Raw genomic sequence first — 13,153 nt, 5'->3', positions numbered from 1 at the left:
AACCACCGGAAGGGGGAGCCCTGTTGATGCAAACCAACTCGAGATCCCCCCTGGGTTCCCAACAGGGTCGTGGCATGGTCCTAGCACCCACCCCAAGCTTCGGACAAGATCCACACCCCCAGATGCCTTTAACGGAATACCCTTAAGCTTGGAGGGGCAGGTGATGGCCACACCTCCCCTCCCCCATCATAAGGTCAACCAATGCCTAACCACCAAACCTTACAAAGTTGTGACGATTGCTACGAGGTAGGCGAAAACCCTACCAAGTGGGAAAATTCCTACCAGGCCCCTCAACGGCGACCAACCGAGGTCCCACCTCTTCACTTGAATGTGTTTTAAAGGTAGGTCAGCAGCCTGAGAGAGGAAAGTCAAGCGGTAGCTGGTCCCAGCCAGGCCTGTTCGAAGGGACTGACTGCTTCACGTCTCCCTTTGAAGAAGAGGGGAGAAAGTTTACCAAGTCAAATGCAGCTCAGATGCTTCACAAACTATCTCCATCCCAGCTTTTCTAAATCTCAAGGAGGCAGGTGAAAGCGAAGAGGTGGGGCCCCATACATGACAGGTAGGCTGGATCAGGTCCACCTAACTCAGTGCTCTCAATGTGGCCAACCAGACACCCATGGGAAATCTGCAAGCACAACAGCACCCACACAACTGGTATTCAAAAGCATACTCCCTCCATCAGTGGAAGTAGAACATAGCCATTGTGACTTATCCTCCATGAATTGCTCTGAAACCCTTTTAAAGACATCCAAGTTGGCAGACATTGCGGTAGCAAATTACTATATTATTTACTGTATAAATTATTAGGCCAAACTTTTGTGTTGCAGCTTCTTCAGAACTGGGAATTGTGCTTCTTTCATACTCCACAATTTTAAAAGCATCAGAGAGTTGGCAGCTCTTAAGGACACGTTTGGAGAGATCCAACCCATCACCTTCCTGCTGTTAGAAACCTTTCAACTGTGTTATTTGCTAGTGGTCGTACAAAGCACCAGCCAGGTTATGGATGGGAGCAGGACACATTAGGGTGACTTAGGGGAACGGAGCTGGAGACGGAAAGATCAGAAGGAGGAATTTGTTGGAAAGACTTACAGGAATATTTGTGTGAAGTCAGTTGATTTGGTATTTAATTTGCTGCTGTTACTGTGTGTGGAAAGCCACTCCCAACATTAGGAGGGGGGGTTGCGGGCCCACGCCCCACCATCGTTCGCGCGGGGCTGGCTGTGGCCCTGCGCGACTAGGGGAATCCTCGGGCCGCGTCATACGCCGGGCCAGCCAATCAGGCCTGGGTCATTTAAGGTCTGCGCAGCCCGAGAACGCCCCTTTCCAGCCATGCTCCAGCTGCAGTTTCCCACCCACCCACCCTCTAGGTTTCCCCTCGGACTTTGCTATGGACCTCGGTTGGTCGCCGCAAGGGGCCTGGTAGGAGTTTTTCCACTTGGATAATAGCCATTGTTTTGGAGCCATTTGGTTTTTTCACCTACCTCATAGCAAAATGTCACGACGCCTTTGGTTTTGGTGGTTAGGCATTGGTAGGGGTATTATTATGCTTATGAGTTGGGGGGAGGAGCACCATCACCTCCCCCAAATATCTAGGGGTAGTTCCGATAAAGGATTCCGGGGGGCATTGCCTCGTCCGAAACCAATGGAGGCTAGGGCCTAAAGCGCGCTCCCGAGTGGTGACCCCTCGGGGAGCGCCTTGGGATGTGCATCTCAGGGGCTCCCCCTGTTGGTATTAACCCCTTCCAGTTTTATCCTGGATAGTCGTATAGGACCAATGGCTAAAGCCAATACCGCTCTTACCTGTAACCAATAAAGTTGTGGCCATTTTTCGTCCATTAACCTTAAATTCTGGTGTCCCGTGTCTTTATTTCATTCAAATGGGGGGGGGGCGGGAATCGCCACGCAACCCATTGCTGAGATGTGCTTCCTTAAAAAGTTACAGGTAGGTAGCCATGTTGGTCTGCCGTAGTTGAAACAAAATTAAAAAATTCCTTCCAGTAGCACTTTAGAGACCAACTAAGTTTGTTATTGGTATGAACTTTCGTGTGCTTGAAGAAATGTGCATGCACACAAAAGCTCATACCAATAACAAACTTAGTTGGTCTCTAAGGTGCTACTGGAAGGAATTTTTTTATTCTGTTTCTTCCTTCAAAAGGTAAAGGTAATGGACCCCTGGATGGTTAAATCCAGTCAAAGGAGACTATGGGATGCACCGCTCATCTCACTTCATGCCAAGGGAACTGGCGTTTGTCTTTCCAGGTCATGTGGCCACCATGACTAAACCACTTCTGGTGCAACAGAACACCGTAGCTCAAAGAAACGCTGTTTACCTTCCCGCCATAGTGGTACCTATTTATCTACTTGCACTAGTGTGCTTTTGAACTGCTAGGTTGGCAGGCACTGGGACAGAGCAATGGGAGCTCACCCTGTTGCACAGATTTGAACCACCAAACATCTGATCGGCAAGCCCAAGAGGCTCAGTGGTTTAGACCACAGCACCACCTGCACTTCCTTTATAAGAGCATGGCTACCCTACAAATCTAAACCAGCTTTAAACTTTTCACAACACCCAACCTAGAAACCCTGGAAACTGTAATTCTAGGGAGAGGGGGCAGGGGTCTGAGCAACCTCACAGAGCAATGGTTTCCACGATTATTTGATGTGTGCTGTGATAATTAAACTCATTTCAAAGAAGTTTAAGGTTCTAGTGAAGATATGGCTACACATTGGTTGAAATGCAAAAGATCTTGATTGCATTCAATGTTTGAGTTTCCTTCAGAGTAAAGCACAAGTTAATATCAGTAGTGTTTGCTTTATTGAAAAACACATACTGAGGGTTTCAGAAATGCTATAACTTGGATTTGTTTGTTCAATCAATTTCAATCCTCTGGGGCAGAGGTTATTGGCTAATGGGATCACGGGCTATAGAGACCAATCATTAAACTTCACACACAAAGAAGACAGCTTTATAGAGGGGAAGGAATAAAATGGAGTTCAAGGAGAGCCCAGGTTATAATTTTTATTTTTATTTTAAAGATGAATGAACCAGCAATTGTGAATCAGGAATCACTGATATTGTGAAGTGTTAACTTGCACCACAGCAGCCCAAAGGGATCCTGCTGGCTATTTACAGTAGATAAGAAGATCAAATGCTTATGCCAGTTAGCATGGGAACAACGATGGAGTAAATGGACCATAAACTTTTCAGGATGTTTAATTTAGTCCAATCCTGCACCCAAGGTTTTGCCTTTGGAATGCATGTGTTCTATAGTTGGGAATTTCATATTCCCCACCACTCTGCAATTTCCATCACAGGTTTATCTCTAATTTAGAGAATGAGGTGATGTACTGAGAGCACCAACAACATATGGGCGCTGAGTACTTTGTGAGGTTTGGGAACCCAGGAAATATCTGAGTCAGGTTGACATGGCAGATTCCTCTGGATTAGGGCTAAAGAGAGAAGTGTTGAGTTTTTATTTTTCTATGCTGGTTAGTGGATGGGAGTATACTATTGCTTTCTGTTACTGTGCTGCCAATGTTGTTGCCACAATCATTGGAGAATGGGAGCTACGAAAGGAGGGAATATGTTAATGTTTATATGTTTTTTCCCCCATTCTAATTTATAATGTCTTTATGTATTCATCAGTATCGTAGGGTTGCCAATTGTTGAGCTTTTTAAGTCAGCCTGATTAGCAGCAATTGATAGGCTGGTCAACAATGTATTTGTCTAATCCTCTATTTAAAAACAACAACAACAACAACAACAACAACAACAACAACAACAACTCAAAAGCTAACCATTTTTTTGTGGTGCAAAAACTTAATTCCTTAGAAGCAACTTTTTCTTCTTCTGCCAAGTATGGAAAATAGACAGAAGCACAGAAACATATAATATTTGCAATACAGAAAAGGCTTTTATGCAAGTCAAACTTCAAACTGTGTTTTCTTTTATGAAGCCAGTAAAAGGGAAAGCATTAATGCAAAAAGTCTCAAAGTGCTGTCTGCTGTCTCTTAGGCAAATACATTTTTGTGAGCTTTGACATTCCTGTCTATCTCCCTATTTGAGCAACCATTCCTTAAAGAAAGAGGAGAATCGTGCCTTTCCTTTTTTCCCTTCCAGCTTCCTTTTTTATTTTATTTTATTTTTTTGCAGTTGTAGTTTGCCACTGTTTTTAAATTCTAGAATATAATTCATGATGCTCTTGATGAGGACACAACTTTCCATGGTAAAAATTGTACTCAATGGGGTTGCTTTATTGCTTATTTTAATAGGTTGGTTATATTTTAATATTTGAATGGGAGTGCTCTTTGGTGTATTCCAGTTGCGTGATGTGATTATGGATGTATAGGTTTCAATGGTTATAGAACCATTTTTATACTTCTAAGTTGCTGAAATGTCAATTTTGACATTAGCAGTATTTAAATTAAAATAAGTTTGTTTAGTTTCTGGTTTGTGTTTGTACGTATTGCAATTATCAATAAAAAAAATTTGGAAAAAAAAATGATGATGATGACATCTGTCCTCTCTCGTCCAGGTCAACGCTTTCATCTCCTTCGTTTTCCCAATGGTCGTCATCTCCGTCTTGAACACCATAATTGCCAACCAGCTCATCATCATGTTCAAGCAAGCCGCACAAGAAAACCAGGTGTGCACTATTGGAGGCCAGCAAACGATGCTCAGCATGTCCATGGAGCCTGGCCGTGTACAAGCCCTGAAGCATGGCGTCCGAGTCTTACGTAAGTTCCTCTTTCTCTTTAAGCCCTCTAACCTAGATTCCGGCATATCTTGACAGACTTTCTTTTGCTGAGGTCTGGCACTTGAGACTTGGAAGTTACCGGCTACTAACCTTCTCAAAACAAACTTCCAGAATGCCCACCTCACTAATGAAGCATTTTCCAACTCCTGTTTGCTTTAGGCTAGCAAAATGGCTGCCCTCATACTTCATGGACTGTGTGTGGATGGCAGAGTTTGTGGAGATACCTTCAAAGTTCCCCTTAATATATTGAGGCCTCCCTCTTAATAATAATAATAATAATTTATTATTTATATCCCGCCCATCTGGCTGAGTTTCCCCAGCCACTCTGGGCGGCTCCCAATTAAGTGTTAAAAACAATACTGTGTTAAATATTAAAAACTTCCCTGAACAGGGCTGCCTTCAGATGTCTTTTAAAGATAGGATAGCTGCTTATTTCCTTCACATCTGAAGGGAGGGTGTTCCACAGGGTGGGCGCCACTACCGAGAAGGCCCTCTGCCTGGTTCCCTGTAACTTGGCTTCTTGCAGTGAGGGAACCACCAGAAGGCCCTTGGAGCTGGATCTCAGTGTCCGGGCTGAACGATGGGGGTGGAGACGCTCCTTCAGGTACACAGGACCAAGGCCGTTTAGGGCTTTAAAGGTCAGCACCATAATGTTAATGGTGTAATGAGTAGCTCCTTCTTGGCACAAATTATATCGGCACTTCATACCTGAGTTCACTGTTAGGGGGATTGCTCAAGTCTTTCAACCAGCTCTTATTAAATGGGACATCTTGGATTGGAACATGGGCAGTTGGCAAAGGTTTCATAACATTGGTGTTGCTTAGAAGATACACTGAAAACTGTGTTACTGTGTACACTGGAGGATGTCGCCACTGTACACCTTCTCCTTGAAATCACATAGACACATGTTTGTTAAGAAAAGTGATAGCAAAAATTTCCTGTGCTGTCCTAGAATGTATGATCCTGGAATCCAGGTAAGGCCAAATGGGTCACTCTTGCCTATAGTCTCTGCGAACCATGATGACTAACCTGCAATACTGTGTTCTACCTCCACAGACTACCACTTGCTAGGATGGGAGAGCATAATAATAATAATAATAATAATAATAATAATAATAATAATTTATTTATACCCCGCCCATCTGGCTGAGTCTCTCCAGCCACTCTGGGCAGCTCCCAATCAAATATTAAAAACAGTACAGCATTAAATATTAAAAACTTCCCTAAACAGGGCTGCCTTCAGCTGTCTTTTAAAGATAGGATAACTGCTTATTCCTTTCACATCTGGTGGGAGGGTGTTCCACAGGGTGAGCGCCACTACCGAGAAGGCCCTCTGTCTGGTTCCCTGTAACCTCACTTCTCGCAATGAGGGAACCGCCAGAAGGCCCTCGGAACTGGACCTCAGTGTCCGGGCTGAACAATGGGTGTGGAGACGCTCCTTCAGGTATACAGGACCGAGGCCGTTTAGGGCTTTAAAGTCAGCACCAACACTTTGAATTGTGCTTGGAAACTTACTGGGAGCCAATGCAGATCTCTCAGGACCGGTGTTATGTGGTCCCGGCAGCCTCTCCCAGTCACCAGTCTAGCTGCCGCATTCTGGATTAATTGCAGTTTCCAGGTCACCTTCAAAGGTAGCATTGCAGTAGTCCAAGCGGGAGATAACCAGAGCATGCACCACTCTGGTGAGACAGTCTGCGGGCAGGTAGGGTCTTAGCCTCCATACCACTTATTGCACTCAGGGTCTGCTTGCAAGCTTCCCCTGATCATCTGGCTGGCCTTTGTGAGAACAAGAGGCTGGACTAGATGGGCAACTGGCCTAATCCAGCAGCCTCTTCTCTTGTTCTTATGATTGTCCTACTGCACATTACTATTTGAGCTTCTGCTAAGGTCTCAGTGTGAACTAGTTGTTAATTATCCTCGAATAAATACCAGTGTTAAGATATTAATCATATCTGGGATTTCTTTTAAAGCTGCTAATCAGTGAATGAACAAAAGAATACTTTAACAACGCAGCAGTCCTAGCTAAACGAGTTCCCAATGCAAATACTGAAAGGGGAAAAACAACCACCCAGAATTGATATTTTATTAGATTTTACAATATAATTAAAACACAGGTCTATGTGTCATGTTCAACACAGTCATTATTTCATTACTTAAATAGAATCCGCTTCCATTCACACAGTTCCATATACTGTAGCTGCCAATTATATTGTTATTATTGTTAAATCTCATATTTAAAGCAAGTTACAACCTAGACAGCAGTAGCAGAAAATTACAGATTTCTCCCTGAAGGCAGCCCTGTTTAGGGAAGTAATGTTTAATGCTGTATTGCATTTTTAATATTCGGTTGGGAGCTGCCCAGAGTGGTTGGGGAAACCCAGTCAGATGGGTGGTGTATAAATTATTATTGTTATTATTATTATTATTACTATTATTATTATTAGGTTCATACCATAACCCTAAGATCAACTCTGAGTTTATCAGAAATACAAATACATCATTATATTTTTTTAAAAAAACAGAACAAAGGGAGTAACAGCAGCAGCAACAATAAAAACCCAAGTCTCAAAATAGCCCAGTAAGAGCTGAGTATGTTCAACAGCCATGGAAAACAGAGTGACAGCTGGAAAAGAAAAATGGAACAGGAGGGAGGAGGAACAGAATGATTTGCTTGGAGGGAATGGCAGGCTAGGACCTTGAACAGGAGCGGGTCCCTATAGGAGGACGGTTGCAATGCATCCTCTGCAAATGCATATTCTTAAAATGAGCTTTGGGTTTGGTGCTTTCGTTGATTCCAAATAGGCTGGGTTCAAATTTCCAGTTCACTTTAACCGAGGGAAATTCAAATGCACATGTAATGCAATGAAATGCAAATTTGAGAAACACTGCAGTTGGTTACCGTATTTTTCGTGTATACGATGCCCCCATGTATAAGACGACCCCTATTTTTTGAGCCCAAAATTAAGAAATAAACATTTGGCAACATTCCGTGTATAAGACAACCCCCAATTTTAAACTTAAAAACATTGTGGGGAAATATAGTCTTATGCACCGAAAAATACAGTATATGACTTTGTAAACTGGGAAATTCCCCTGCATGCAAACACCCCCAGACCCATTCTAATTCAACACAGAAAGGCCATTTCCCTCCCCCACATCTACTGATAAATGGTTGGGCTGAACTAATGCTCAGCTACATTAGCTGTGACTAAGCTCCATGTGCAAGCAATGGGACTTACTCATCTCATTGGGGCCTGGGCTGCCACTCTTTGCCCACTTTCTTATGAGTAAGGCCACCTGAATAAAACAGGAATCACTCCCAAGTAACCATGCAGAGACCCAGATCGTAAATCATTAACATCTCATTTAGCATTTTAGAGCACACCTGAAACAAAATAATCTTAAAATTTCATTCTGTTCTTTCCACACAGAATTGCATGTAGGGAAGGAAGTATATTCTTCCTCTTGTCCCCACCCCCCGCGATAGCTCTCTGTTTTACTTCAAGTAAGACTTACGGCTGGCACATTTGAAAGCCTGGAGGGAACATGGATGGCTGGAGAATAGTAAAACTGCCTTCTATTCCTCTGTCGTACACAAAGGAGGCTCAATCAATCTAAACTCTGTAACGTACAGCAAGCTATTAAAGGAGCAAATTACAGCATTCCTTCTCCCTCCAAAAATCAAAGCACACACACAATGCTATGCAGAATGCATTGAGAAAAAGACATATTGTCTGGGCACTATTGGCATAAGATCACCAAGGTGAAATCATATACTAAATATTCTCATGCTTCTCTGTGAGTATTCACTCATGGGCTAGTTACCCGGAGAAAATGGGGGGAAACTTAATTTTTGCAATCAGCACTGAAAATTACATATTTGCACCTTTGGATAAATGTTCTTTGGCAACAGGATTTCAGCTGGTTAGTGCAGATCTACAAAATGTAGAGAATGAAATAAAAAGGGAGGAAAAGTTTAAAATGCAGAAGTGCAATAAGTAAGCTGCAAAGTATTTGTTGAGGAACTATGCTGAGCTCCAGTTTAGCACCAGATACACCACATAGAGGTGTATATGCTAAGCAAGAACTCTTGTGCTAGAATGGGGACTATGGGGAATAGCGGTTCGCCTGGATTATTATTATTATTATTATTATTATTATTATTATTATTATTATTACCCCGCCCTTCCCAGTTCAGAAAACCGGGCTCAGGGCAGCTAACAACAAATTTAAAACACTTAATTGATACAACAAAAAACAGCATAAAATACAGTATAAAACATGAATAACAATAAATTCAGAATTCAAAAATCAATTTATTGGGAAATCCATCCAATAAACATTAGATGATCACCAGGGCTAGCTAAATTAGGGCCAGTGAGGAGACCAGGGGAGAATTAGCTGTGGGATCCCAGAGCAGCTAGTCTTCACAAAAAGGGAAGGGGGGAAGGAAGGGGAATAAAAGATCAGGCTAAATTCAAATTGAAAGCCAGGCAGAATAGCTCTGTCTTACAGGCCCTGCAGAAGGAAGTTAAAACCTGCAGGGCCCTGGTCTCATGGCAAAGAGCGTTCCACCAGGTTGGAGCCGTCACTGAGAAGGCCCTGGCGCTGGTGGAGGATAATCTGACTTCCTTAGGGCCCAGGACCTCTAAACTATGATTATTCATGGATGTGAAATAACTTGTGGTCAGGGAACACAGGACTCAACTCTGTGTTGAGTACAGGGTTAAGAAGCCATCAATTTCCATTCTGATCCACGTTCTTGGCAGCCCTTCTATTCTGCTGCAGTTCAGCTTCCACCAAAAACCATGTTATTCCTCTTCCTCTTTGCTGTGGTGAAATTGTGTGTGATTTATTAATTATGTCACAAAAGGGCTGGAAGCAATATACTTGGTTTTCAGACACTTGATCGTCTTGGGTGCCCTTCCTCTGCACACATTCCAGCTTGTCAATATCGTTTTTAAATTGTGGTGCCTAGAACTGGACGCAGTACTCCAAGTGTGTTCTAGCCAAGGTAGAATAGAGCAGGACTATGACCTTCCCTTGATGAGGACACTATGCTTCTGTTGATGCAGCCTAGAGTAGTATTGGTTTTCTTTGCTGTTGCATCACACTGTTGACTCATATTAAGCTTGTGATCTACTAAAAGCCCTAAATCCTTTTCATATGTGCTACTGGCAAGCCAGGTGTCCCCCATCTTATATATGTACAGCTAGTTCTTTCTGCCTAATTGTAGAACCCTCCTGAAATTCATTTTGCTAGCTTTAGCTGGTTCTCTAATCTGTTAAGGTCATCTTGAATCCCGATTCTGTCTTCTGAGGTATTAGCTACCCCTCCCAGTTTGGTGTCATCTGCAGCGTTGAGCATACCTTCTGTTCCTTCATCCAAATCATTTATAAAGATGTTGAACCACACTGGGCCCAGGACAGAACTCTGTGGCACCCCACTTGTCTTTGAAGTCTGCTTCAGGTGGCAGCAAATGTCATTACAAACTGGATAATGAATCCAAATTACTTTGTGTTCATTTCCTGCCTTCTAGGATTAGCCCCCTGTTGAGTTCAGCATGCAGTTAAGACAATCAGCAAAACATATTTGAAATAGTTTTTTTTTTTAACATCAGAATTAATGTTAAGCCCTGAAATCAAATTGCAAATGAAAATTTAAAAGGAGTGTAGAACAAAGATAACTTGCGTATGTACACATAGAATATCTTAGGCAGCTGAGCTCTTATCAGGCTCTGCCTTGGCTTTCATTTTTTTAAAGAAACTGTTTCCGCACAACAATGAGATATAGAAACTACTTGTCTGTCTAAATGAAAAGCTGAGGATCTGGCAGTTCTGCTGGAGGGAACCAGTACACATAAATCATTTTGCTGGGCCTGGAACTAACTTGTAACCCAGGACCCACATTTATTGACCTATGTTCTAGAGCCTCTAAACCCTATCAAGTGCACTGGCTCCACTTGTCCCTGGGATTATAACATCCCTGATCATTATAATTCTCACCCTTCTGCTGCCAGCAGGTTGCTACACTCCAATGGGTATTCCTGCATTGGTATGGGAAATGTCAGCAGAAACAAATGAATTAGATTGAGAGGGTATGGCATATCTACAGACACATCCCCTCTTTCTAACTACCACTCCTAGCAGCAGGACTCAGGAACTAACAGCTCTCCAAATGCTACAGTTCCTATCATCCTGGAATGCTGATCCTCATGCCATGGCTCATCTTTAAAAGCTTGGTGGGTGGGGCATGGAAACTTGTTGGGACATCTTTGTTGCTTCCATCCACTTCCAAGCTTCTTGCCCTACTCTTGAACTCCTGAACCATGACCCTTGAGCTTTGTGTCTGCTCCTGAGGCTGTCTCTGAATAAACATCTATTTCTTACTTACAAGTAAGAGCCAGACAGAGCCCACTGGAGGCTTTCACGTTAATGCCACAATTTCTTCCTAGGAAATGGATAATACTCTTGCAGATGTTGGGGAAATATTGGGGTCCAATACCCTGTGGATTCAGGCTGCATGGCCAATAAGATCCAGAAGCCAATTGCCGGTCAAGCAGGACATTTATTTCGGTTTGCAAATAGTTGAAGAGTGACATACAAAATAGGGAAAAGCACAAACATTTATACACTTAAAAGCAAAGGGGCAGATGTGTCTAAATATGGCATTACTTCCTTCTACTAGCTTCTACTGGTTTAATCACAAGGCATAGCAATGTTCTTATTGTCCCCTCCTTCCTTTATCCTCAACTGTTATAGCAATAGCTCCTGCATACGTTTTGTTCTGCCCTAATCTCTTGGTTTTCTTGCAAACACCAGCTTCACATTTCAACATTCAGCCTTTCTCACAAACATTTCAACTTTCATTTTATATTATCTCTATAACTTCTGAAGCACAGAAACACTCCTCATGATCCTGCAGCCCAGCAGGATTCTGTTCTTAAGATGGGGTGTGATGCCATGTGAGAACCTCATTGACCAGTACGTTTCTGAGCACAATTCAAAGTGTCGGTGCTGACCTTTAAAGCCCTAAACGGCCTCGGTCCAGTATACCTGAAGGAGTGTCTCCACCCCCATCGTTCTGCCCGGACACTGAGGTCCAGTGCCGAGGGCCTTCGGGCGGTTCCCTCCCTGCGAGAAGCCAAGTTACAAGGAACCAGGCAGAGGGCCTTCTCGGTAGTGGCACCTGCACTGTGGAACGCCCTCCCACCAGATGTCAAAGAGAAAAACAACTACCAGACTTTTTGAAGACATCTGAAGACAGCCCTGTTTAGGAAAGCTTTTAATATTTGACAGACTATTGTATTTTAATATTTTGTTGGAAGCCACCCAGAGTGGCTGGGGAAACCTGGCCAGATGGCCAGGGTATAAATTATTATTATTATTATTATTATTATTATTATTATTATTATTATTATACCTGTGGGGACAGCTGAATCAGCCCTAACTCTTGAGCAAAAAAAGCTGTAGCTCTGGAGAGATTTAAAACTTTTATTGGTCAATAAACAGGTCTGTACTTTTTTCCCTTTCCTTCCCCAGGCTAATTCCCCAGACTAATTAGGCAGATCCAATTCCAAACAATTTATTGGCTTGTGCCAGTTTGTGAATTAAGCTCATTTGGCAATTCATTAAACAGGTTGTTCTGCCTGGGATCGTAGCCTTTCAGCTCATTTGCCAATACCACCCAAGTGGGAAAACTTCAAAGAACTCACCTGGGGTGCCATTGGTTTTCTAAGAGCTACTCGACTTTTCCTGCCTCGGAGGCGAAAAACTTGTTCTTGTGTGAGCCCCAGAAAATTATGCCTATAGATGGCTGTAGTTCTTATGTATCCTTATGCATGCAGCGCCGTCAATGTGTGTCAGGGTTTGCAGAGTTCTGCAAACAAACAGAAGTAGGTCTATCCCTGCAAGGAGCTTACAGTCCAAGTTTTAGCAGTTGGAGAAAGGGAAGAGAGCCAAAGGTAGGGATGGATGAATGGGAACAAATGCAGTCACATGCTCAGTAGCAGCTGGTGTGATTAAAGGCCTAAGTCAAAGCTGCCCCACAGCCCTGTTGACATCCAGACAAGCAAAGAGGCCTTATCCAAGCTCAAATACACACACTAGCCTTGAAGAAGGCCATTGAAGGGTGTTGCCTGGGGAAAGGTTCAAAGGATCAGGGATGGAGGCCTGAGGTTCCCCACCCTAGGAGGGGTCAATAGCGTTTGGCCTTAGCAGCTAAAATTGTTGGGGAAACGCCCTGGGAAGACTGCAAATCTCCCAAGTCTCCAGAGCGTGGCCCTCTCTGGCTGTAAATCTTCTTCAGTCCAGAGTAGCCGGTAATAAGCGACCCTTCTCTCCTGAAAAGAGGACACCAGTCTTCTGGTATATCATAGCAGAAGACTCAATCATGGA

The 13,153-nt window shown here is 43.2% G+C and overlaps 2 protein-coding genes across 3 annotated transcripts in view; one reads left to right on the top strand and one right to left on the bottom strand.

Moving 5' to 3' along the window:
• Nucleotides 1-13,153, bottom strand: part of LOC310708795 (uncharacterized protein) — a 236,043-nt gene that overhangs the window by 111,589 nt on the left and 111,301 nt on the right. The gene's annotated exons all lie outside the window — the stretch shown is intronic.
• The window catches only part of NTSR1 (neurotensin receptor 1), a 119,833-nt gene that overhangs the window by 92,145 nt on the left and 14,535 nt on the right, over nt 1-13,153 (top strand). For both annotated transcript variants that reach the window (XM_083507620.1, XM_083507619.1), the window contains exon 2: nt 4,536-4,737. In XM_083507620.1, the coding sequence (XP_083363746.1) occupies nt 4,536-4,737 (202 nt within the window). The remainder of the gene's footprint in view (nt 1-4,535; nt 4,738-13,153) is intronic.

Source organism: Podarcis liolepis, assembly GCF_965112155.1.
Source record: "Podarcis liolepis genome assembly, chromosome: 6".
In the NCBI taxonomy this organism is placed as follows: Eukaryota; Metazoa; Chordata; class Lepidosauria; order Squamata; family Lacertidae; genus Podarcis; species Podarcis liolepis.
The sequence above is the reverse complement of the archived record's forward strand: the minus strand, read 5'-3'. Positions and strand labels throughout refer to the sequence as shown.